The 24617-nt window shown below is 41.5% G+C and overlaps 5 protein-coding genes across 6 annotated transcripts; 1 reads left to right on the top strand and 4 right to left on the bottom strand.

Moving 5' to 3' along the window:
* Positions 1-347: 347 nt before the first annotated feature.
* On the bottom strand, positions 348-2474 carry LOC116207788 (phosphate transporter PHO1 homolog 3-like). The gene is made up of 7 exons (XM_031540883.1): positions 1925-2474; positions 1745-1833; positions 1528-1626; positions 1377-1448; positions 1190-1292; positions 770-902; positions 348-687 (listed from the first exon to the last, which is right to left on the bottom strand). The coding sequence occupies exons 1-7, from the start codon at positions 2472-2474 to the stop codon at positions 348-350; spliced, it is 1386 nt and encodes a 461-aa protein (XP_031396743.1).
* Positions 2475-6357: 3883 nt separating this feature from the next.
* On the bottom strand, positions 6358-11421 carry LOC116207491 (phosphate transporter PHO1 homolog 9-like). 2 transcript variants are annotated; one of them, XM_031540450.1, is made up of 12 exons: positions 10504-11421; positions 10348-10396; positions 10167-10262; positions 9116-9245; positions 8889-9009; positions 8546-8804; positions 8334-8438; positions 8171-8215; positions 7919-8068; positions 7545-7823; positions 7312-7451; positions 6358-7223 (listed from the first exon to the last, which is right to left on the bottom strand). In XM_031540450.1, the coding sequence occupies exons 1-12, from the start codon at positions 11238-11240 to the stop codon at positions 7130-7132; spliced, it is 2205 nt and encodes a 734-aa protein (XP_031396310.1). In that variant the 5' UTR covers positions 11241-11421; the 3' UTR covers positions 6358-7129. The 2 variants fall into 2 exon arrangements, with proteins under 2 accessions (XP_031396310.1, XP_031396311.1); XM_031540451.1 differs by having other exon boundaries at positions 6359-7223; positions 10191-10262.
* A 2810-nt stretch (positions 11422-14231) lies between these two features.
* Positions 14232-18184, bottom strand: LOC116207490 (phosphate transporter PHO1 homolog 9-like). Its single transcript, XM_031540449.1, has 13 exons — positions 17426-18184; positions 17030-17336; positions 16883-16931; positions 16728-16799; positions 16510-16639; positions 16256-16376; positions 15916-16174; positions 15704-15808; positions 15543-15587; positions 15290-15439; positions 14916-15194; positions 14692-14831; positions 14232-14603 (listed from the first exon to the last, which is right to left on the bottom strand). Exons 1-13 carry the CDS (start codon positions 18012-18014, stop codon positions 14510-14512), a joined length of 2340 nt encoding a protein of 779 aa, XP_031396309.1. The 5' UTR covers positions 18015-18184; the 3' UTR covers positions 14232-14509.
* A 2504-nt stretch (positions 18185-20688) lies between these two features.
* On the top strand, positions 20689-22312 carry LOC116207489 (transmembrane emp24 domain-containing protein p24delta9-like). The gene is made up of 4 exons (XM_031540447.1): positions 20689-21280; positions 21386-21595; positions 21698-21774; positions 21990-22312. Exons 1-4 carry the CDS (start codon positions 21065-21067, stop codon positions 22132-22134), a joined length of 648 nt encoding a protein of 215 aa, XP_031396307.1. The 5' UTR covers positions 20689-21064; the 3' UTR covers positions 22135-22312.
* Positions 22313-22595: 283 nt separating this feature from the next.
* Positions 22596-24440, bottom strand: LOC116207487 (uncharacterized protein At5g39570). Its single transcript, XM_031540445.1, has 2 exons — positions 23239-24440; positions 22596-22925 (listed from the first exon to the last, which is right to left on the bottom strand). The coding sequence occupies exons 1-2, from the start codon at positions 24367-24369 to the stop codon at positions 22839-22841; spliced, it is 1218 nt and encodes a 405-aa protein (XP_031396305.1). The 5' UTR covers positions 24370-24440; the 3' UTR covers positions 22596-22838.
* Positions 24441-24617: the final 177 nt, after the last annotated feature.

The following is a 24617-nucleotide window of genomic DNA, read 5'->3' as shown; positions in this document are numbered from 1 at the left end:
TTCTATAAGTTACATTAGAAAAACAATTTGAGGGTGCAAGGACATTCTGCAAATACGAGATTCGACCTGGCTCGTGAGTTGATTGACCAAGAAGAAATCGGGGAGGGTCACCTGCAGAAGGAAAAAGAAGGAACTGCTAGTTCAGACACAACAGTGAACTTATTGAGCCACTGAACATGTTCAATATCAGGCTTTGTCAGGATCACTGTACCTTGTATAGAGGAACACATATACAGTGAAAAGCGCATCCGATAAGGAAAAACCAACTCGAGCGGTATATGATGTTGAAAGGGAGAAATGTGATGATTATCACAACCTGTGGAACAGAATTTCCGAATTTCACTCACCTAAGATTTGAAGTTCGCAATAAGTAATTTTATCGATGGCTTAAACTGAGAAAATGAAATGAGAGTTGAAATCATCCATGCAAGGAGTAAGGCAAGGGGATCTATCTCCGTGAGAGCTTGGAATTCTTGAGTTTTTGGGTCCATCTCCATGTCAAGATTTGATAGCACACCAGCTAGCGTTAGTATTGCGAGTCCAAAACCGAGGAGGAGGACTTCTCGATAACCCAATTCTGTACCTTGCTTGAAGCCAAATATGAACGAGTAATTGATCCGATAACGCCTCCAGAAGTATATGTTTCCAGCATACATGAACATGTGCAGGACAATGAAACCATACAAGCTGCAGAAGGGAGAAGCTAGAGTCATAAACAACTTTACGACTCGTGTGACGGAAATCCAACTCCATGGATAGACGGACTTACCTATACAGGCGAAATATGCTGTCCATATACTTGTCCGTGTACTGGAAACGTCCTGAGCCATTGAAGATATCTCTCGTGTGAATTACCACTACAATAGCCGCTATAAGTGCTAACATGCACCCAAAAAAGCTGCCTGCAAAGACGGTAAGTTTCGGATTATCATCGAATGATTAGAAGGTTATCATAAAGAACTTGATCATCTTTCGTGAAGTTTTCACTCTAAAACATCTCACCAAGAAGGAATGTGATTCTATGCTTTTCCCTTTTAGTGGCCGGTCTAAGTTTCCTCATCCCTTTCGTCCATGTGCAAAGTGTTTTATAAAGGTGGCTTCCACTCGTTCAATGAGCCTATTAACCAGCGGATTAATCCAGAGGCAGAGTATTCACATTAGAAAAGGATTTATACAGCAGAAGTATAACAATCAGTGATCTCATAGGCAATGAATATGACCTCATCGGAGCTTCCGAGGTAAGAACTGTCCACCATCTTCAAGTACGGCTTTGATGCACTCCTCAAAGCGATCTGAGAAATGCAGTACTCAGGGGAACCGAAACCGAGATATCTCAAAAGATATATATCAGGCAACGGAGTGCAAACAGTTCATACCTTGTCGTACTTCTTCATGATTTTGGAGAATGCCAGTTGATTCGGGAAGCTTTGCATGTCAAAAATACGAAACTAAGATTAGAAACTATGTAGTAGGAAGAAGAAGAAGAGATTGACGTTGAGAATCATGGGACACGAAAGGCTGCATTACCAGTAGCTCTTCAGAAGCCGAAGCTTTTGGTAAAACACGACAAATGCCTGCATCATTCTCTCCTCCGATTTCCTCAACCCTGCCTGCTGAAGGACTAGTCTGAATTTGAAATCATGAGGATGCCCTTAAGTGTTGAAACAGGAGTTTCTGCCGCAACACTAATCTTCACTTGATCCAATATCTCCAACGGAGCTGGTCTAAATCTTCTGGAATTTACTGGATTCTCTGTACTTCCTCTACTTTCACCCTCGACTTGTTCTTCGCCACTCATCTCGCCTTCCTGAATAGCAGCCATTGTTGCCGTTCCTATAAAAAAGGAAATCCACTTCATTGTTACAAACTTTTTGCATTAGATATCCAGAACAGTTCGAATGTGTTTCCTTACCCTGCTTTTTACTTCCTAGAAGATTCGCAGTGCAATCTTGAGGCAGCTCAAGCTCGGAGACACCAGCGTGATTCCTGGCCTGAAATCGAACATGAGCATTCATCTGCCTGGTCAGCTCATCGGCCTCTTCCACAACTTCTTGTACCTTCTTCCGGTATAACATGACCACTTTGTTGAACTCGTCATTGAGCCTCCTGAAGAAAACGAGCTCGCACTCGCCTCCTTCCTCGGAGGACATCAGGAACGTAGTCTGATTACGGGCCCCCGACGACGACCCGTTCTCCCTGACAGAGTTAAAGAGGACTTCCTCGTCACCTCCCCTTGCCAAGGGGGAGTTGGGGTTCCTCCTGTGCCTGCTCGTTATCCCGCTGAAGGCTCGGTGCAGGGAGACCCCCCTCTTCAATGCGGAGCCTCCCGGGGTTGATGCCTTCGGGGAGACTGTCTGCACCCGCTTCCTGATGTTGAGGACATCTTTCAGGACAGCCTTGAGGTAGCTGTAGTCCATGTATGCTTCTTGCCACTTGGGCACCATCTGCGACGCGAACTCTTTCCCGAACTTCATGATTGCTGGCTAGCTAGCTCTTCCGTTTGCTGCTGTAGAAGGGGTTCTGTCTGAGATTCGGTTTTATAGTGAGATCAGTCAGCCATGGGAATTGAAGAACGCATGGAAGAACAGGTCTAGGAAGAATATAGGAGGAGGAACAATGTAATGTGGGATAGCTTGAAGAAACATTCATTTACAGTTCAAATACACCACACACCATTATATTATACATGCATCATTAGTATAAGGTAATGCAATGTAATCTCATTCATTTATTGCGCTGTTTTTTTTTTTTTTGCTTGAAAAGAAAATTTTATACATTTATTACGCGGAATAAAATAGCAAATTGGCCCTCGAGAGATCGAGTTTGCCTCAAATGCAACTTGACCCATTTTTTACATCACTTTCGCCTTTGATCGCATTAATGTACATTACCTAGGTCTTTTTGTACGTTAAATGGGTCCTTCCGTCAAGTTTCATAAAAAATTGGACGGAAAACAATAAATAATCACCTTAAATATATTTTATGATTTTTTTTACTCTTTAACGTTTATGCATTATTTTTAGAGGGACCAAATCGGGATCGGGGAGAGGGAGAAGCAGTGGCTGATTGCGAGCTCCCACGGCGACAATCATGAAGAAACTTAAGCTCTAGTTTTTCGATCATTCATCTGAAAATTCTTCGATGGAAGCCGTATGGCTTAATTTGATGCCTGGTCCATCTCGGGTTTTTTTGCTGTGGGTGAATGGTGTTGTGCAGGAAAATATAAGCCATTGGTGGTCTCCTCATGGAAGAAGTCGGCCATGGAAACCATATTTGGTATATTGGTGTCACAACGATTTTGATTCAGAGAGAGGAAAGGGGGCAAATCAGAGGTGGCACCAACACCGGCAACTGCCAACCTTGCCAGACGCATGGTAAGCCTCTGGCGAGGTTGCTTCGGGGTCGGTGGCCGGTTGCGAGGTGCCCCACCCGCTGATCCTCTCCACATAACCTCGTGTTTCTCTCTCTTTTTTCCAAATCGATTCCTCTTCCTTTATTTTAAATCGTATAAAAAGTAAGGAATGAAATATCTATAAAGAAATGGCAGAGATGAGAAAGAACAAAAGAAATAAGAAATAATAAAATAATGATGCATCTGTATTTTTCATCCATTTTTTAAAGGAGGCTAATGGAAGGTCACATCCGATATATACTTAGGCGGTCAAGGGTGAAAGCGATATAAAAAATGGGTAGAGGTGTATTTGAGACAAACTCAATCTCTCGAGGACCAATTTACTAATTTACTCTTATTAGGCGCCGGATATATTTCCTTTTATACAGCTGGTTAGGTGCCCTGATAAGAGCATGGACAAATCACTATGTACCCGATGGTCCTACGTAGGAAAACAAAGCTTACTGCACCATGACATATACCCGCACATTTATTAAGCAGATTAACAGCATACAAACATCCACATCAGCGATCGATATGAGGCTTGCGAGGTTGCGCGTTCTGCGTACGAACTTATTCGATATTTTACAGTAACAAGAACTATGAAAGTTGGCTCCTAGGGTTTTAATAACAATTAATTACAAGTCAGTTTACTTTCTACACAGAGAAAACAATTAGATGATTAAATAAAACCGTTTTATTATGAAGACATGAAACAATTCAATTTTTGTCAGTAATCAGTCTGTACTCTGTACCTTGCATGTACGGAATAATGATTCATTCTACGTAATTTTTTATGCGAAAAAAATAATAAATAATTGAGAGAAAGTAATTATTACATTATTAAATTGTAAAAATAATAATAAATAATTAAAAGAATTTAATATTAAAAATTGAATTAAATGATTTTTTTTAAAAATATAATAATTATATTATTAAATTAAAAATAATTTTCAATAATAAAAATAATAATAAACTTATTAAATGGTAATAAATTTATTGTTTGACGAGAAATTTATTATTTTTTAATATAATAAGATATGTATTAAATGATAAAAAAACTCGTTATTTTATAAAAAATTATTATTTTAAATACAGCAAATCAATTTACTTTACATAGAAAAGAATTAGTTGATTAAATAAAATCGTTTTATGATGAAGACGGTTGTGTTTGGTTTTAGAGTTAAATTGAGTTGAGTTTTGATTTTAATGATTTATAATGACTGTGCTGTGGAATTATGAGAAAAAAATGTGAAAAAGTAATGAATAGTTGAGAGAAAGTAATGATTGTATTATTGAATTATGAAAAAGTAATAAATACTGAAGATAATTTAATATTAAAATTGAATTAAATGAAAAAAATTAAAGAAAAAATAATAATAATTTTATTATTAAAAAAGAAAAAAAAACTAAACGGTCCGTAAATTCAATTTTTGTCAATAATCAGTCTGGACTCGGTACCTTGCATGTACGGAACAATGATGTTCTTCTATATAGCCCCTTGTTTGGACTTTTCACTATCCGCTAGTCACCGAAGACGACTTATTCCCTCCAGATTAACTTCTGTTGGATCAATTGACTGTTGTGACGGTGGAAATGGCCACCCCGCGTGAAAAATCCCTATACTATGCATCGGGCCCATACGTGCTACATGACACGAGATCCTGCAGCTAGTAAAATTTAATGATGGTTTCTTCGTAGTAAATCCGCGGTTCCTAGACTCTTCATTGGAGAAGTTTCATGCCGAGTTATCCATTGATTCGAGACCGAATGGCCACGTTTGGATTCACAATCTATTAATTTTAAATTTAACTTTAACTTTAATTCAACACACTACATAACAAAAATACACATTTCCCAATTCAAAAATTTTAACTTTAACTTTAACTCAACACACTACACAACAAAAATACACGTTTCCCAAGTCAAATTTATAATCACATCTCATTTGTCATTTTCCACAATCAAAATTAAAATCAAAATCAAAATAACTTTAATTCTGAATCCAAACGGCCGTTAGATTTTTTTCCCAAGCTTGCTCGCCATTACTGCACATGATATTATATAAAACAAAAGGACGCTTGACCTGTATATTCTTTTTTACTAATATCAATGATCCCTTCTGATCTAGTTGCCTAGCTCACTTATTTTATTAATATTATTGACTTCATCATCCTCAAGTTTCCCAAGTCTTACGTAAGTCGAAGACCTACATTTTCTTTCCGAGCCCCGTTACTTTCAAAAAATTTACACTCTCTTTTCTCTCAATTAACTCAAGTCAGATTTCACACATTCTTCGCACATCATTTCTTGGAAATAAAAGGAAAGGTTGAGAGCGCGTGATGTCGTATGAGGTCAATGCCACTTGTTTGTTGATCTCAGCGTACAATTCAACGCGTTATGATCATCGAAGTTGGTTTCTTTTTCGACCCGATGTTTTGCCAATCGATTCAAACCCATGTGCTCGTTGATGCACAAAAGTTTCTAGCAGATAAGAGGGAAGAATGCTATGTTTTCCCCAGAGACAGCCTTCGGGAAATCTAGAAAAGGGGGAAAAGTCTCATAATGGGCTGTAGAGCGGTTCTGGGGCGGATAGACGACGACTATATTCAAGCTTCCCCCCTCAAGTAACATGGCTTCGCAAACTATTTCAAAATATAGTTTGGTTGATTTTAACGGTTAAAAACGTGATTTTTATCAGCATATTAATAAATTATAAAAACTGTTTCTACTTATTATTTTTTAAAATTTAAATTTTAACAGTTTAAATTATTACCTCTTTTACCCTTCCTTGATTTATTCACCTTAACGGCAAGGGAGCCCTCCCGCCATAGGATCTCTTACCAGACAGAACGGCACAGAGGATCTCTTGTCTTGTGATCTCATCTCGAGAACTCCCGGTTTCAGCTTGAAGCCTTGTTGGTTTATTCACCTTCAGATCCACACACCACACAAAATTCCCAAACTCTTGACAGTCCCTCTAAGGAGGGAAGGATGCCGAGATCGAGATGTTACGACAGGTTCTTGTTCATGTTTGTGCCTCTGATGTTTGCTATAGCTGATGGTATGCGTTTTGAAGTAAACTCAGGGCAGAGGAAATGCATGTCAGATAAGATAAAAGCCAAGGCGATGACTGGGGGGACGTACAGCATCTGAACCGGAATGAGGGGCAACCCCCTCCTGGTGATTACAGGATCACCGTCAGGGTGGCACTTTTTTTTCTTGAATCTGATATTTTTCGAGAAATGCGAAGGACAAATAGAAATCCTTGGGATGAATAGAAATGCTGTGTGGAGCGGAATATATTCAACATTGAAGTAGTTATGGATGCTGTAAAATATCGTTATTAATTCGACTTTTTCGGTATCATTCTGAGACTCAGAAAATATGATATTTCTCCAATAACAGAGGTCCTGCTCCGAGTGTGTGCCATCAAGAGGAAGATCATTGCAGTAGACAGAATGATACATGGAGTGATGCGACTCCGGTCAATCTGCTTACAACATCGAAGGGGCAGCCTCAAACTGGAACATAATCAATTCTGGAAATTCAATGAATTCTTCTATGCACATCTTTCCTTTCAATCATTTTACATTGTACCTCGAGTCACCAAAAGAATTCAGACTCGGAAAGAATCATCAGGGGCAAACAAAAATGATCATCAAGAAATTCAGAACCCATCAATGTTATATCTGTCATTCTCGATCATCATCTGAATTTGACTCCTCGCCCGCCTTTTCATATTCTCTGGTCATCATCGTGTTGAAAAGGGAGGGGTACCGACTTGAATGCCCGGTACTTCCCGACATTGTTCAAGTGCTCATTCTCCAACCTGAAAAGATGCTAATTTTACTTTGATGATTCTATTTGAAGATCCACAGAAGTGAATCACAAAAAGATATGTATTCTTGTCACAGTACCGGAAGAAGTTCCATATCCCCCGTCGGATAATTTCCAAGCTCACGAAGATTGCAACTATGGCTGTCCTGTGCAAGAAAGGAGTCTCCCGGAATCCTAAAACAGTTTGCATCCATCCGAGTCTCAGTATCACATTCAGAACCTGCAAGTCTCATGAGAAACACAGGCATTAATGCCAAATTGTTTGCATGTATGGTTGAGTTTAATGCATATTTCTCTTTAGGCTTTTCCTTACCATAGCTACGAAGTAAACCCCTCTATTCGGGATCGCAAGTTTATCTCTCAACCATGGGTTTTTCGAGTTTCTCTGAAGAAGTCCCCAGTCCTCAACAATATCCCAGTACGTGTTCATGACTGTTGCCACTCCCAAAGTTATTGCTGCCCATATTTTCCAATTGACTCCCTCCTTACGCTCGTAAATAGTTCTCATCGTGAGAGCTACTATTGTTGAGAGGTACCTTAAACTATTGTAGCCATGCTTCGGGTCTCTCTCCTCGATCAGCCTCCGTAGGCACTGCAGCACCCAGACTAGTGTCATTAACATGGACTTTTAATGCAGATCCAGTTAATATGTGCTGATAAAATAAATCTGATGTATGATTCAGTTACCTGAAGAGACCGAAACCAAAATGGGATAATTGCAACGGTGAAGAAGAAGTATTCATGTACTGTGCTTTGGTCACACTTGTTCAATCTCTTCCTGAAGTCTCCCCAACCATAGTAGCAGATGTAGAATGATATCTCTCTGAAGGATTGCACCTGGAAAAATTTTGCGTACATAATGTAAGTGAAGCATTCTATAAGTTGTATTAGAAAAACAATTTGTGGGTACAAGGAGATGCTGCAAATGCGAGACTCAACCTGGCTCGTGAGTTGATCGGCCAAGAAGAAATCGGGAAGGGTCACCTGCAGAAGGGAAAAGAAGGAGCTGCTAGTTCAGACACAACGATGAACTTAAGACATTCTTCTTTCAGTTTAAGCCACTGAAAATGTTCAATTTTAGGCTTTGTCAGGATGGCTGTACCTTGTATAGAGGAGCACATATACAGTGAAAGGCGCATCGGATAAGGAAAAACCGACTCCAGCGGTATATGATGTTAAACGGGAGAAATGTGATGATTATTACAACCTGTGGAACAGAATTTGCGAATTTCATTCGCCTAAGATTTGAAGTTCGCAATAAGTAATTTCATCGATGAACTGAGAAAATGGAATGAGAGTTGAAATCATCCATACAAGGAGTAAGGCAAGGGGAACTATCTCCGTGAGAGCTTGGAATTCTTGAGTTTTTGGGTCCATCTCCATGTCAAGATTTGATAGCGCCCCAGCTAGAGTTAGTATTGCGAGTCCAAAACCGAGGAGGAGGACTTCTCGATAACCCAATTCTGTACCTTGCTTGAAGCCAAATATGAACGAGTAATTGATCCGATAACGCCTCCAGAAGTATATGTTTCCAGCATACATGACCATGTGCAGGACAATGAAACCAAACAAGCTGCAGAAGGGAGAAGCTAGAGTCATAAACAACTTTACACGACTCGTGTGACGGAAATCCAACTCCATGGATAGATGAACTTACCTGTACAGGCGAAATACATTGTCCATATACTGGTAACGTCCTGGGCTATTCAAGATATCTCTGGCGTGAATTACCACTATAATAGCCGCTATAAGTGCTAACCAGCACCCGAAGAAGCTGCCTGCAAAGACGGTGACGGTAAGTTTCGACTATTATTCAATGATTAGAGGGTTATCATAAAGAACTTAACCATCTTTCGTGAAGTTTTTCACTCTAAAATGTCTCACCGAGAAGGAATGTGATTCTGTGCTTTTCCCTTTTAGTGGTCGGTCTAAGTATTTTCATCCCTTTCCTCCGGTTTCCGTTTGCGAAGTGCTTTATAAAGGTGGCTTCCACTCGTTCAATGAGCCCATTAACCTGCAGATTAATCCCGAGGCTAAGCACTTATGTCAGAAAAGGATTTATACAGCAAAAGTATAACAATCAGGGAAATTTATCCAGTCCCGAGGCGAAACCGGTCTAGTTGAACATATTTGATTGGAAATGTAACATAGTTGACTGCATTTTGCTCTACGTTCACTTTAACAATCAGTGATCTCATAGGGGGTAAATTACTCCGAGGTACAAGAAGTATTAAATGTGTAACAGTTTGGTACAAAAAGTACAAATTGTAACAATTGGGTGCATGAATTTTCAAAACTGTTGCAATAAAGTGTATTTCGTCATCTCCACTTTGACGCCGTTTGTTGGATGCTTACGTGGCTTATGACGTGTCAGTGCTAATCCGAAGTGACATAGATATAAACTTAGATGTCGGAAGGTGTGAAAAAAGATGCCAGCATGGATTAAAAAAAAAAAACCAATTGTGGGTTGTTTTGTTGCTCTCCTTGGCGAGTTCCTTCTCGACCACATTATCCCTCTCCTGCTCCAACTTCATCATGAAATCACCATCCAAAGCTTCAACAGAGTCGTCGTCCCCTCTAATGAAGTGCAAGTAGCTCTGGAGCACATACTCGTACATGGAGTTTTCACAAGCAAAGGACGACTGATTCGAAGCTAAATCCTCTTTGTACATCGCGATTTACACGAACAAGTGGAGGACAGGGACGAAGCCAGGCCAGGCGTGAGGGATGGCAGGGGTACGAATGGTGGCTTTGGTGATAAGCCACGTCGGATTAGTACTTGCACGTGATAAAGCCACGTAAGCGTCGAGCAAGCAATGTCAAAGTGAAGATGACGGACTGCATTTGATTGCAACAGTTTTGAAAATATATGTGCCCAGTTGGTACAATTTTTACTTTTTGTACCAAAGTGATAGGCATTTAAAACATTTTATACCCTCTTATAGGCAATGATTATGACCTCATCGGAGCTTCCGAGATAAGAACCGTCCACCATCTTCAAGTACGACTTTGATGCGCTCCTCGAGGTGATCTGAGAACCGCAGTAATCAGGGGAACCGAAACCGAGAAATCTCAAAAAGATTTATATGAGGCAACGGAGTGCAAACAGTTCATACCTTGTCGTACTTCTTCATGATTTTGGAGAACGCCAGTTGATTCAGGAAGCTGTGCAGGTCAAAAATTCGAAACTAGGATTAGAAACTACGTAGTACGAAGAAGAAGAAGAAGAGATTGACGATGAGAATTATGGGACACACGAACGGCTGCATTACCAGTAGCTCTTCAGAAGCCGAAGCTTTCGGTAAAACACAGCAAATGCCCGCGTCATTCTTTCCTCCGCTTTCCTCAGCTCGGCCTTGCTGAAGGACAAGTCTGAGTCTGAAATCATGAGGATGCCCTTAAGTGTTGAAACCGGAGTATCTGCCGCAACATTAATCTTCACATGATCCAATATTTCCAAAGGGGCCAGTCTAGGCTCGGAGGCACCAGCCTGAGACCGAACATTGGGATTGTCGACCTTAACCCTGAGAGCGATGAGAGCATTCATCTGCCTGGTCAGCTCGTCAGCCTCTTCCACAACTTCTTGGACCTTCTTCCGGTAGAACCCGACGACTTTGTTGAACTCGTCATCGAGCCTTTTGAAGAAAACGAGCTCGCACTCGCCTCCTTCCTCAGCGGACTTCAGGAACATAGTCTGATGACGCGCCCCCGACGGCGACCCGCTCTCCCTGACAGAGTTAAAGAGGACCACTTCCTCATCATCTCCCCTTGCCAAGGGGGAGTTAGGGTTCTTCCTCTGCCTGCTGGTTAGCCCGCTGAAGGCTCGGTACAGGGAGACCCCCCTCTTCAATGCGGAGCCTCGCGGGGTCGATGCCTTTGGGGAGACCGTCTGCATCCTCTTCCTGAGGTTGAGGACATCTTTCAGGACAGCCTTGAGGTAGTTGTAGTTCATGTATGCTTCTTGCCACTCGGGCACCATCTGCGACGTGAATTCTTTCCCGAACTTCATGATTGCTGACTAGCTAGCTCTTCCGTTTGCTGCTTTAGAAGGGGTCCTGTCTAAGATTCGGTTATATAGTGAGATAAGTCAGCCATGGGAATTGAGGAACGCATGGAAGAACAGGTCTATGAAGAATACAGGAGGAGGAACAATGTAATGTGGGATTGGTTGGAGAAACATTCATTTACAGTTCAGATACACCACACACCATTATACTATACATGCATCATTAGTGTAAGGTAAATGCAATGTAATCTCATTCATTTATTGCACTTTTTTCTTTTCTTTTCTTTTTTGCTTGAAAAGAAAAAATTTATACATTTATTACGTGCGGGAGACATTTTCTATTATACAGCTGGTTCGGTGCCCTGATGGAAGAGCATGGACAGATTACCATGTAGCTGATGGTCCTACGCAGGAAAACAAAGCTTCTCCACCATTACATATACACGCACATTTATTAAGCAGATTAACAGTATACAACATGGTCCTACGTAGGAAAACAAAGCTTGCTCCACCATTACATATACCCGCACATTTATTAAGCAGATTAACGGTATACGAACATCCACGTCAGCGATCGATATGAGGGCTGCGAGGATACGCGTTCGGCATACAAACTTATTCGATATTATACAGTAACGGCAACTGTGAAAGTTGTCTCTTATGGTTTTAATAACAATTAATTGCAGAAAATGAGAAACATTACAAGCCAGTTTATTTTCTACGCATAGAAGAGGATATCAAGAAAAAAAATATTATTATCGTGAACGTAGTTTGGTTCAAACGGTTCGACGCTTGTTCTCCTTAAGCGAGATTTTGAATTCGAGTCTTGTGATTGTGTTATGGAAAAAAGTGGGAAAATGTAATGAATAGTTTAGAGAAAGTACTAACTATGTTGTTGAATTGTAGAAAAAGTAATAAATAATTTAGAGAATTTAACATTAAAAATTGAATTGAATGGTATATAAGATAAAAAAAATTGAAAAAAAATAGAAAAAAATAATAATTGTATTGTTGAATTAAATATAAGTGAAGTAGAGTTAAAAAATTATTTTGTTGCCAGACAAAGCCTGGCTTGTTTGGTTTCATAATAGGATTTTAAAATCCTACTTTAACTTAATTCTACCCACAACAAAATAAAATAATTTATACAAAGTCAAAGAGTGGACTCCATTTATATCACTCTTTTTTCACAACAAAACAAAATAATTCATACAAAGTCAAATGGTGGGTCCCATTTACACTACTCTTTTTCAAAATCTGATTTTAAAATCCTACTTTGAAACCAAACGCAGCATAAAACTTTGGTGGGTCCACCCGACTTGAGCAGAATTATTTGAGACTCATTGGGCTTCTAGATATTGGAATGTATGATTGTTACCAACATGCATGGGTTATTTCAAACGGTTTAGTACTTATTTTCTTAAATAAAGTCTTGTGTTAGAGTACTATGAATGAAAGAAAATCAAGATTTGGTTGAACCGGCAGAATGCATGATAATTGGAGCAAATTAAACATTATCTAGTAAGTACACGTCCAGAAATTGGCATTTTCAATTATATATATCAACACGGTGCACTTGCTAAGAGCGTTTTCATCATCCTCAAGTTTCACAAGTCTTACGTAAGTCGTAGACTTACATTTTCTTTATCTTATGAGCTTCGGCGCGTCCCTTTCGAGCCCCGTTATTTTCAAACATTTACACTCTCTTTTCTTTCAATTAACTCAAGTCGGGTTTCACACATTCACCATTTCTGGGAAATATACGGAAAGGTTGAGAACGCGTGATGCCGTATGAGTTCAACGCCACTTGTTTGTTGATGTCGGTGTACAGTTCAACAAGTTATGGTTATCGAAGTTGGTTTCTTTTTCGACCTGATGTTTTGCCAATCGATTCAAACCCATGTGCCCGCTGATGCAAGAAAGTTTCTAGCAAAGAGAGGGAAAAATACTACGGTTTCCGCAGTCAGCCTTCGGGAAATCTAGAAAACGGGGAAAAGTCTTATAATGGGCTTCTGAGCGGTTCTGGGGCGGATCTAGGACGACTATATTCAAGCCCGTGGGCTCATTGGGCCCAAACCACATATTGAGCCCATTCATAAATCTTGATTGATCTCATTTTGGCCCTCAAACTTCCCTTCTCATCTCAGTTTACCCCCTCTAAGTAACATGGCTTCGTTTGGGAGTGCTGATTTTTATTTTATTTTGCTGATTTTTTTAGTAGAAACAGTGATTCTTGAACTATTTCAAAACTACAATTTGATTGATTTTAATTTCAGCGATTCAAATTATTATCCTGCATATTAATAAATTATAAAAACTTATTGTTTATTTTAAATTTTAATTTTAATTTCAGCGATTCAAATTATTATCTCTCAAATATTTTTATTAATTCTGAAATCAACGCTTATTCCAAACAAAACCTTAACAGCAAGAGAGCCCTCCCGCCATAGGATCTCTTACCAGACAGAACGGCACAGAGGATCTCTTGTCTTGTGGTCTCATCTCGAGAACTCCCGGTTTCAGCTCGAAGCCTTGTTGGTTTATTCACCTTCAGATCCACACAAAATTCCTAAACTCTTGACAGTCCCTCTAAGGAGGGAAGGAATAAGGATGCCGAGATCGAGATGTTACGACAGGTTCTTGTTCATGTTTGTGCCTCTGATGTTTGCTATAGCTGATGGTATGCGTTTTGAAGTAAACTCAGGGCAGAGGAAATGCATATCAGATGAGATCAAAGCCAAGGCGATGACTGGGGGGACGTACAGCATCTGAACCCGAATGAGGGGCTACCCCCTCCTGGTGATTACAGGATCACCGTCAAGGTGGCACTTTTTTTTCTTGAATCTGATATTTTTCGAGAAATGCAAAGGACAAATAGAAATCCTTGGGATGAATAGAAATGCTGTGTGGAGCGGAATATATTCAACATTGAAGTAGTTATGGATGCTGTAAAATATCGTTATTAATTCGACTTTTTCGGTATCATTCTGAGACTCAGAAAATATGATATTTCTCCAATAACAGAGGTCCTGCTCCGAGTGCGTGCCATCAAGAGGAAGATCGTTGCAGTAGACAGAATGATACATGGAGTGATGCGACTCCGGTCAATCTGCTTAGAATATTGAAGGGGCAGCCTCAACTGGAACATAATCAATTCTGGAAATTCAATGAATTCTTCTATGCACATCTTTCCTTTCGATCATTTTACATTGGGGGCAAACAAAACGAAACAAAAATGATCATCATCTGAATTCGACTCCTCGCCTGCCTTTTTATATTCTCTTGTCATCATCGTGTTGAAATGGGAGGGGCACCGACTTGAATGCCCGGTACTTCCCGACATTGTTCAAGTGCTCATTCTCCAACCTGAAAAGATGCAAATTTTACTTTGATGATTCTATTTGAAGATCCACAAAAGTGAATCATAAAAAGATATGTATTCTTGTCACAGTACCGGAAGAAGTTCCATATCCCACGTCGGATAATTTCCAAGCTCGCAAAGATTGCAATTACGGCTGTCCTGTGCAAGAAAGGAGCCTCCCGGAAACCCATAACTGTTTGCATCCATCCTAGTCTCAGTATCACATTCAGAACCTGCAAGTCTCATGAAAAACACAAACATTAATGCCAAAAGAAACTGACAGTTTATTGCATATTTCACTTTTAGCTTTCCCTTACCATGGCCACGAAGTAAACCCCTCTGCTAGGAATGGCAAGTTTATCTCTCAGCCATGGGTTTTTCGAATTTCTCCTAAGAAGTCCCCAATCCACAACGAGATCCCAGTACGTGTTTATGATTGTTGCCACTCCCGAAGTTGCTGCTGCCCATATTTTCCAATGAACTCCCCTCTTCAGATCATAAATAGTTTTCATTATGAGAGCTACTATTGTCGAGAGGTACTTTAAACTATTGTAGCCCTGCTTCGGGTCTCTCTCCTCTATCAGCCTCCGTATACACTGCAGCACCCGGACTAATGTCACTAACACGGACTTTTAAGACATATCCAGAAGATATATGCTGAGAAAATAAATGTAACGTATGGTTCAGTTACCTGAAGAAACCGAAACCAATATGGGATAATTGCGACGATGAAGAAGAAGTATTCATAAAGTTTGCTTTCAGCACACTTGTTCAATCTCTTCCTGAAGTCTCCCCAGCCATAATAACAGACATAGAATGATATATTTCTGAAGGATTGCACCTGGAAAAAAAAATAGCGCACATAATGTAGGTAAATCATTCTATAAGTTGATTAGAAAAACAATTTGTGGGTATAAGCACGTGATGCAAATGTGGGACAATACCTGGCTTGTGAGTTGGTCGGCCAAGAAGAATTCGGGAAGGGTCACCTGCAGAAGGGGAAAGAAAGAACTCCTAGGTCAGATACAACGAAAAACTTTGACATTCTTCCTTCAGTTTAAGCCACTGATACGTTTAGGTTTAGGCTTCGTCAGGATCCCTGTACCTTGTATAGAGGAGCACATATACAGTGAAAGGCGCACCAAATAAGAAAAAACCGACTCGAGCGGAATATGATGTTGAAAGGTAGAAATGCGATGATTATTACGACCTGTGAAACAGAATTTCCGAATATTTGCATAAGACTTTAAGTTTGCGATAAGTAATTCCATTGATGGCTTAAACTGAGAAGGAAACGAGAGCTGAATTCATCCATACAAGGAGTAAGGCAAGGGGGAGCATCTCCGTGAGAGCTTGGTATTTTTCAGTTTTCGGGTCCATCTCCATGTCAAGATTTGATATTGCAGCAGCTAGTGTTAGTACTGCAAGTCCAAAACTGAGGAGGAGGACTTCTCGATAACCCAATTCTGTACCTTGCTTGAACCCAAATATGAATGAGTAGTTGATACGATAACGCCTCCAGAAGTATATGTTTCCAGCATACATGATCATGTGGAGCACAATGAAACCGAACAAGCTGCAAACAGGGAAAGGCTAAAGTCATAAACAGCTTTACGACTCGCAGCAGAAATTGAACTCCATGGATCGATCAACCTACCTGTACAGGGGAAATATGTTATCCATATACCTGAACCGTCCTGGGCTATCAAAGACATCTCTTGCGTGAATTACCACTGCGATAGCCACTGTAAGTGCTAACGAGCACCCAAAGAAACTGCCTGCAAAGATGTGGGAAAAATCAAAACTGCAATTAATAGGATTTGAAAATCTCACACTATTATGATAAAACAGTTACCATACCATAAAGAACTTGATCATCTATTCTGGAGTATTAACTCTAAAATGTCTCACCGAGAAGGAATGTGATTCTATGCTTTTCCCTTTTAGCAGTCGGTCTAAGTATTTTCATCCCTTTCCTCCGATTTCCATTTGCGAAGTGCTTTATAAAGGTGTTTTCCACTCGTTCCACGAGCCTATTAACCTGCAGATTAACCGGCCAGTACAGCATTCATATTAGAGAAGGATTTATACTGCATAAGTATAGCGATCTTATGCACGACCATTATGACCTCATCGGAGCTTCCAAGATACGAATCGTCCACCATCTTCAAGTACGACTTTGATGCACTCCTTAAGGTGATCTGAGAACCACAGTAATCAGGAGAAGCGAATCGAGAAATAGCAAAAGATTTATATTAGGTGACGGAGTACAAATAATTTATACCTTGTCGTACTTCTTCATTATTTTGGAGAATGCCAGTTGATTCAGGAAGCTTTGCAAGTCAAAAAATCGATACAAATGATTAGAAACTGAAGGTAGGAAGAAGAGATTTATGTTAGGAATTTTAGGACACGAAAACAGAAGCGGTACCAGTAGCTCTTCAGAAGCCGAAGCTTCTGGTAAAACTCGATAAATGCCCGCGTCATTCTCTCCTCTGCTTTCCTCAGCTCGGCCTTGCTGAAGGACAAGTCTGAGTCTGAAATCATGAGGATGCCCTTGAGTGTTGAAACAGGAGTATCTGCCGCAACATTAATCTTCACATGATCCAATATCTCCAACGGAGCCGGTCTAAAACCTCCGGAATTGACTGCATCCTTTCGACTTCCTCTACTTTCACCCTCGACTTGCTCTTCACCTCTCATCTCAACTTCCTGAATAACATCCATTGTTGCCCTTCCTATGGAAAAGAAATGGAATTCATTTTTGCGAAGCCTTAAAACTTCATGTCGACCTCTATATCGAGAATAGTTTGACATGTTTCCTTACCCTGCTTTCTACTTCCTGGAAGGCCGGCACCGCTGCGATCTTGAGGCAGCTCAGAGACGTCAGCATGACTCCCCTGAGACCGAACATCGGGCTTGTCGACCTTAACTCTGAGTGCGATGAGAGCATTCATCTGCCTGGTCAGCCTATCGGCCTCTTCCTCAACTTCTTGAACCTTCTTCCGGTAGAACCTGACAACTTTGTTGAACTCCTCGTCGAGCCTTCTGAAGAATACGAGCTCGTACTCACCTCCTTCCTCGGTGGACATCAGGAACATAGTCTGGTAACGCGCATCTGACGACCCGTTCTCCGTCACTGAGTTGACGAGGATCACTTCCTCGTCGTCTCCCCGTGCCAAGGGGGAGTTGGGGTTCCTCCTGTTCCTGCCCGTTAGCCCGCTGAAGGCTCGGTACAGGGAGACCCTCCTCTTCAGTGCGGAGCCTCGCGGGGTCGACGCCTGCCGGGGGGTCGTCTGCATCCTCTTCCTGGTGTTGAGGACATCTTTCAGGACTGCCTTGAGGTAGTTGTAGTCCATGTATGCTTCTTGCCACTCGGGCACCATCTGCGACGCGAACTCTTTCCCGAACTTCATGGTTGCTGATGCTGCTGCTGCAGAGGGGTCCTGTCTAAGATTTGCTTTTATATATTGAGATCAGTCAGTCCAGCCATGGGAATGGATGGAAGAACAGGTCAATCAAGAACAATGGAAGAGGAGGAACAATGCAGGAGCGGGACCGGTTGAAGAAACCGCAACTTGCCGTTCAATTTGTCAACATCATGTCCTTTTGAGTTTTGACAGTTCAAATACACCACACACTATTATAATATACATACATCACCATAATGTAATAATGTACTGTATTTTCATGTTGGTTTATTGCGCTTCTTTTTTCTGACCAAAAAAAATAACTTATTCATTTATTAAGCGTGGAAGAAAATCAAATGATTTAATAAAATCAACAGCTAACCAAATTAACAGTATACATATTCTGAGAGTAGAATATCACTGTCGCCATTCACTTATTCATTAGTCACCGTTTTTGCCCTCAATATATTTTTGCCACCAATTAACCCCAAACGTTGGCATTTCGTCTACCATTTATACCCTTCCGTTAACTTCCGTGACGGAAAATTAATGGACGGCGTTACCTTTTCCGTTACTGTTCCGTTACGAAAGGGTATAAAATTGTAGACGAAATGCCAACGTTTGGGGTTAATTGGTGGTAAAAAAAATATGTCAAGGATAAAAACGATAACTAATGAATAAGTGGATGGTGACAGTGGTGGTCTACTCCATATTCTAATGTCTATTCATTGTTAGGTGCGTTACCGGTATGACTTTCCGAGCCTCATTATGGCTCAACTGGCTCTCATTTATTGTCCTAATTGGCTCATTGTCCAAATCGAAAATTGAAAAAAGGAGAAAAAAGAAAACAGCCCTTCACCATCGGCTCGATGATTATTGCTTTATGTCAGCGATCGATATGAGGGCTGCGAGGTTGCGTGTTCTGTATGTGAACTTATTTGATATTATAGGTATCGCGAGAGTTGTCTCATATGCATTTGTAATTAATTGCAGAGAATAAGAAACGTTTAAAGCCGTTTGCTTTCTGTACATAGAAAAGGATATTGAGAAAGATATGTTACTGCTAACGTGGATATATTCAAACGATTCCAGATTTATTTATTTTAAGTAAAAATTTTAGGTTCGAATCTTATAAATAATAAAAAATTATTATTGATAGAATTTTATTTTTTAGACGGCCGATGCTTATTGGATTGAATTAGTCGATGCCCTGGGCGTGTTTTTCGAATATTATTGTAAATGCCAAAGAAAGATATGTTTGAATAAAAAAAAATGAATATACAAAAGCTTAGGTGAAGGGGTTGACCAGAACCACTAAGGACGTGAAACAAATCAGATGACTAAATAAAATCCTTCTATAATAAAGATATGAACAATTCGATGTTATCAGTATATGATAATCATTTCGTACCTTGAATGTACTGAACAATGGTATTCTTCTATGTAGCCCCTTGTTTGGACCTTTCACATCCGGCCAGCCTCTGAAGACGACTCATTACCATCTTAAGAGAGACGATTTCTAAATACACGTTTTTTTTTTTTTTTCTTTTTTCTTTTTGCGAATTATGATGGCTGTTTTTAAATTATTATTCGACCTCCATCAATAGCGTGCAATCGGGATTATTCGCGAATTAACCTTCGGGATATAAAAAAGTCAATGATGGCCCGCCCGCGTTTTGTACTGACGAAATCAATCCCATGAACATCCATAAATGTTTATGAGACCATAGAATCTCGTTCTAAATCTATTGCAGCAGACCAAGAATTTATGATGAAAATGTTTTATACATACTTATGATGCTGAAAATATCAATTTATAAGACACATGTTCGTTTCTTTGAAGGGATATGTCCATTTGGATTGTTCCATAGACGACTTTATGTTGAAAGGACATAAAAAGTGTTTCTTCAAATACATCGTTTTATAATGAAATTTGAAAATTTTCCAACATAATTGGCTGCTGTGACAGCGGAAAAGGTAACGCGGTGTGGAAAAATCCCGATATTGCACCAGGTCGATATGTGCCATATGACACGAAGATAGTGAAACTAGTAAAGTATAATGAAGGTTTCTTCGTAGAAAATCTGCAGTTCTCGGACTCTTCGTCAGAGAGGTTTTTTACCGAGCTGTCAATTGATTCGAGATCGAATATCATTAGATTTTTCCAACTTGCTCGCCATTACTGTGTATGATACGTATGAAATAAAAGGACGCTTGACCTGTATGTTCTTTTTTTAGTATATACTAATAACATCAATGATTCGTTCTGATCTCGTTGCATAACTCAATTTATTAATTATTGATTTGCTTGAACGGGCAGAATGCCCGACGTGACTTGGAGCAAATTAAACATTTGGCGATAAACGTTAGTTAGTGAGTACACATCAGAGCATCTTATTAATCTGGCCGTTCTCATGGCGCTATCTCATGAAAATTTCCATTGTCCTCAAGTTTCACGAGTTCAATGCCATTCGTTTGTTAATCTCATGATTACCGAAGTCGGTTTCTTTTCGACTTGATCTTATTCTTACGTCAATCGATTCAAACTCATGTGCTATGTCACAAAGTTTCTAGCATAGAGAGGGAAGAATCGTATGTTTTCCTGTGGACGAAAGTGTGTCTTTGGGAAATCGAGAGAAAAGGGCATAAAGTGTCATAATGGGCCGGTGGAGCTGTTCATGGGCCGGATCTCGGCGGCTAAATTCTAGCCGTGGACTCATTGGGCCCAAATCACACTTCGAGCCCATTCGTATATCTGGGTAATCTCATTTTGGCCCTCGAACTTCCGCTCTCATCTCAGTTTACCCCCATCAGATGACGTGTCAAAAGACAAGCGGCTCACACGAAGAAACCGTTAATTAGGACACTTAACAGTAATAGAGGCCTCCCGCCATTTTCTCTCACTAGACAGAACGGCACAGGGGATCTCTTGTCTCGTGATCTCATCTCGAGAACTCCCGGTTTCAGCTCGAAGCCTCACTGGTTTGTTCTCCTTCAGATCCACAGCCCACACAAAATTCCCCAACTCTTACGACAGCCCCTTTAGGGAGAGAACGATGCCACCGAGATCGAGATGTTACCACAGGTTCTTCTTCACGTTTGTGGCTCTGATGTTTGCTGTTGCTGATGGTATGCGTTTCGAAGTTAACTCGGGGCAGGGGAAATGCATATCAGAGGAGATCAAAGCCAATGCAATGACAGTGGGGAAGTACAGCATCGTGAACCCGAATGAAGGGCATCCCCTGCCAGATGATTACAGGATCACCGTCAAGGTGGGACTCTTTTTTTCTTGAATCTGATGTTCGAGAAATGCGAAGGATGAATAGAAATCCTCAGGACTAAGCCTTTCTTTTTTTGCGTCTGGGAGATTTTTGCAGGTGACGTCGCCTCATGGGAACAACTATCACAACGGGCATCATGTTAGCTCTGGTAATTTTGCATTCACCGCGACAGAATCAGGAGATTACTCGACATGCTTTTACGTGTACGATCGCAAACCTCCTAGAGCGCTAATAATCGAGTTCGACTGGACAACTGGTGTTGCTGCTACGGACTGGATCAGCGTTGCAAAGAAGGGACAGCTCGATGTAAGAAAAGCCGTAGCAGCTCTTACTTTGATCGGAGAAAATCCTAAACTTTGAACGGATGGCGCTGCACTACTAATACACTTCAAATACTCTTATTTCCAGGCAATGCAAGTCGAGCTGAAGAAGCTGTATCACACTGTAATATCCATTCAAGAGGAGATGTTTTATCTTCGTGAGAGGTAAGAATTTCCTGGCCAATCTGCAGTTGCTTTCTGCGGTTCACATGTTACTGTCCCGAGACAGAATTTTTGGTATTTTAGGCATGATCCCTTCAGAAACCTAAGAATGTTCATGTTAGTTATGAAATTCATTATCGTACTCTCAGGTGGCTATAGCAGATATCTGAGCTGTTATTTCAAACATTATCATGTCGCTTGTTTTCTGTATTGACAAGGGAACAAGAGATGCAGAAGTTGAACCGGTCGACCAACTCGAAGATGGTAACATTGGGGTACCTCTCACTCCTGATCTGCTTGTCCGTCGCGGGATTACAGTTCTGGCATCTAAAAACGTACTTCGAGAGGAAAAAGCTAGTCTAGGCGATATTACATTTACGATCTTTCATTGACCAAGAGGCTTCATCATTTTTCACTCGCTGTTGCAGTTCTAAGTAGCAGATAGCTTTGTTTTCTCGGAAGCTTAGAGTTGAATGTCGCTCCTCTTCTCTTCCTCGCAATGTTCATGAATTTTTCTAAGACCATTTCATCCTTACATGAACCAATCAGTTCCTACATCTAGTCTGCATGAGTTCAAACAACCGGTGTACGCAACAACAACCTGGTTACTTTTCATTAGACCTGACCTGTCGCGAGCTCGGCGATGTTAAGTGGGCTTCCTGCTATTTGAAGCTCAAAATGGTTAACATTATCTGTCATATGCAGTTTGAATTTCTCAGCATTCGGCGTAACTGTGGTTACCGAAAGCCCAGAGAGGGAAGTGCATCAGCTGCAACTGATCCCTTTAGACATAGTCAAAAGCTTGAACTGGAATAACACCAAAGTGATCAACACAAACCAAATGTTCGAGAAATTTTATTACGCGATTTGCAAGAGTCCAACAGAAGAACTGCAGACACTACAAGACATCGCTGCGGATTCAGATACGATCAACAGAGCAAACAAACACACACACTCACATAGGGACAGATATGCCAAGAGGAACCCATTTATTCAGCTGTAATAGTACTAGGGTAGAGGTAGATGTGACATGGGTTCCATTCATATGGGCGAAGCTCAAACATCGCTCACTCATCATCATAGTCCTTGCGGTGGTGGTGGTGCTTGTGGTGGTGACGCTTCTTCTCATCCTCATCATCGGAGTTGTCGTCTCCCTGCAGTTCACAGAGTATTACAACCATGTCAATCCCGCATTTCCATCAGTCACAAGAAACTATAACTTCCGATCCATAATCTTGAAAACAATATATAGCAATCAACCTAGTCCACTGAGCATAAAGCAATTCTAACAGAAGATCGTGACATTCACTACTTGATTGAGCAACAATTGGACATGTAATTCCGAAACTAATGCTTTGATCAGTTGTCAATATGAAAGCCGACGTCTCACAATAACAACTTATTGCAAAAGCTTCATCTAAGTGGAATTAAAGCATTAGCAGCGAAGATGAGAAAGATGGCACTCACATATTTCTTGCGGCCATAGCCCTCTTCACCATAGCCATATCGGCGGGGCTTGTCCTCGTCAGCATCATCATCACGCTTCTCATACCTAGGCTTGTACTCCTCCTCTTCAGACCGCCCATAGCTCGTTTTCTCATAGCTCTCTCCTCCTCCATAGCTTGGCCTCCTGGGTGGCTCGTCCTCATAGCTTGGTCTCTCATAGCTCTCTCCTCCTCCATAGCTCGGCCTCCTGGGTGGCTCGTCCTCATAGCTTGGTCTCTCAAACTCAGTCCTCTGTGGCCTGCCACTGCCACTGCCATACTCACCACTTGCCTGATCCTCGCCATAGCTCGGCTTCCGCTCGTACCCGGACCCGAACTCGGATCCAGGTTTTCCACCATAACCTGACCCGTACTCGGAGGGCCTCTCCAACTCATTCCTGCCTCCATAGCCAGATCCATACTCCGAGCTTGGCTTCTCATACTCAGTCCTACCGCCATATTCCGATCCAGGTCTCTGGTATTCAGTCGGACCACCATAGCCGGCTCCATATTCCGAGCTTGGCTTCTCGTACTCAGTCCTGCCGCCATAGCCCGATCCGTACTCCGAGCTGGGCTTCTCATACTCGGTCCTGCCGCCGTAACCGGACCCGTATTCTGAGTCCGGCCGGCTGCCGTACCCGGTTCCATAGTCGGACGCGGGTTTCTCATAATCAGGCCTGCGGCCATAACCGGATCCCTGCTCAGATTCTCCCGAATCAGGCCTCCGGCCATACCCAGATCCGAAATCAGAACCGGGACCACCGGATCCGAACTCCTGGGGACCGCCATACCCGGGCCGGCTCATCCCAGGGGGTGGGGGGCCGCCGAAACCTGGACCAGGGCGGCCAGGCCGGGGCTTGGGGCGGGAGTAGCTGCTGTATTCGGAGCTGAGGACGTCCTCGTTGTAGGCAGAGGGCTCGTCGGAGGAGGCGAAGTGGGGGCGGTCATAGTCCTCGTTGTCGAGGTCGACGGAGGAGGAAGGGTAGCAGGTCTCATCGGAAGGAGGGATGGGGCGGCCATAGGTGAGAGTGATGTCATAGCCGCCGCCGAAGGGGGTGGGGTCGTACTCGTCGAACTCGATGTCGTCCTCGTCGTGTCGGGAGTAGTACGGCATTTTCGCTCCGACCTGATCCGATCTTCCCTCTCTCAGACAAAAAGTGTTCGTAACAGGAAAAATGAGAAGTGATCGACGAAATTTTATAGCAGAGAGAGCTACGCCTTAGGACTGCTGAAACGACACAGTATCATGAATATAGGGAGGTGACCGGAATCGACGGTTGGCACATTCAATGGGGATCACGTCGGCAGCATCATCTACACCGTTCGTTCGCCACGTAATGAAAGTTTTGGGACCGATTGATT

This window comes from Punica granatum, chromosome 5 (assembly GCF_007655135.1).
Source record: "Punica granatum isolate Tunisia-2019 chromosome 5, ASM765513v2, whole genome shotgun sequence".
Classification (NCBI taxonomy): Eukaryota; Viridiplantae; Streptophyta; class Magnoliopsida; order Myrtales; family Lythraceae; genus Punica; species Punica granatum.
This window is presented reverse-complemented; position numbering and strand designations above follow the sequence as displayed.

What these genes read in the sequence shown, in the direction of transcription:
- LOC116207487 (XM_031540445.1), bottom strand. Translation starts at nt 24,369, where the DNA reads ATGCCGTACTACTCCCGACACGACGAGGACGACATCGAGTTCGACGAG. An exon ending in GCTATGGCCGCAAGAAATAT is followed by an intron (nt 22,926 to 23,238) that starts GTGAGTGCCATC and finishes TGTGAACTGCAG; the next exon opens with GGAGACGACAACTCCGATGA.
- LOC116207489 (XM_031540447.1), top strand. Translation starts at nt 21,065, where the DNA reads ATGCCACCGAGATCGAGATGTTACCACAGGTTCTTCTTCACGTTTGTG. An exon ending in ATTACAGGATCACCGTCAAG is followed by an intron (nt 21,281 to 21,385) that starts GTGGGACTCTTT and finishes AGATTTTTGCAG; the next exon opens with GTGACGTCGCCTCATGGGAA. An exon ending in CAAAGAAGGGACAGCTCGAT is followed by an intron (nt 21,596 to 21,697) that starts GTAAGAAAAGCC and finishes TCTTATTTCCAG; the next exon opens with GCAATGCAAGTCGAGCTGAA.
- LOC116207788 (XM_031540883.1), bottom strand. Translation starts at nt 2,474, where the DNA reads ATGAAGTTCGGGAAAGAGTTCGCGTCGCAGATGGTGCCCAAGTGGCAA. An exon ending in CACTGCGAATCTTCTAGGAA is followed by an intron (nt 1,834 to 1,924) that starts GTAAAAAGCAGG and finishes CCTTTTTTATAG; the next exon opens with GAACGGCAACAATGGCTGCT. An exon ending in CGGCTTCTGAAGAGCTACTG is followed by an intron (nt 1,449 to 1,527) that starts GTAATGCAGCCT and finishes TTCTAATCTTAG; the next exon opens with TTTCGTATTTTTGACATGCA.
- LOC116207490 (XM_031540449.1), bottom strand. Translation starts at nt 18,014, where the DNA reads ATGAAGTTCGGGAAAGAGTTCGCGTCGCAGATGGTGCCCGAGTGGCAA. An exon ending in CGGCTTCTGAAGAGCTACTG is followed by an intron (nt 16,932 to 17,029) that starts GTACCGCTTCTG and finishes TGACTTGCAAAG; the next exon opens with CTTCCTGAATCAACTGGCAT. An exon ending in TAATGAAGAAGTACGACAAG is followed by an intron (nt 16,800 to 16,882) that starts GTATAAATTATT and finishes TGTGGTTCTCAG; the next exon opens with ATCACCTTAAGGAGTGCATC.
- LOC116207491 (XM_031540450.1), bottom strand. Translation starts at nt 11,240, where the DNA reads ATGAAGTTCGGGAAAGAATTCACGTCGCAGATGGTGCCCGAGTGGCAA. An exon ending in CGGCTTCTGAAGAGCTACTG is followed by an intron (nt 10,397 to 10,503) that starts GTAATGCAGCCG and finishes TGACCTGCACAG; the next exon opens with CTTCCTGAATCAACTGGCGT. An exon ending in TCATGAAGAAGTACGACAAG is followed by an intron (nt 10,263 to 10,347) that starts GTATGAACTGTT and finishes TGCGGTTCTCAG; the next exon opens with ATCACCTCGAGGAGCGCATC.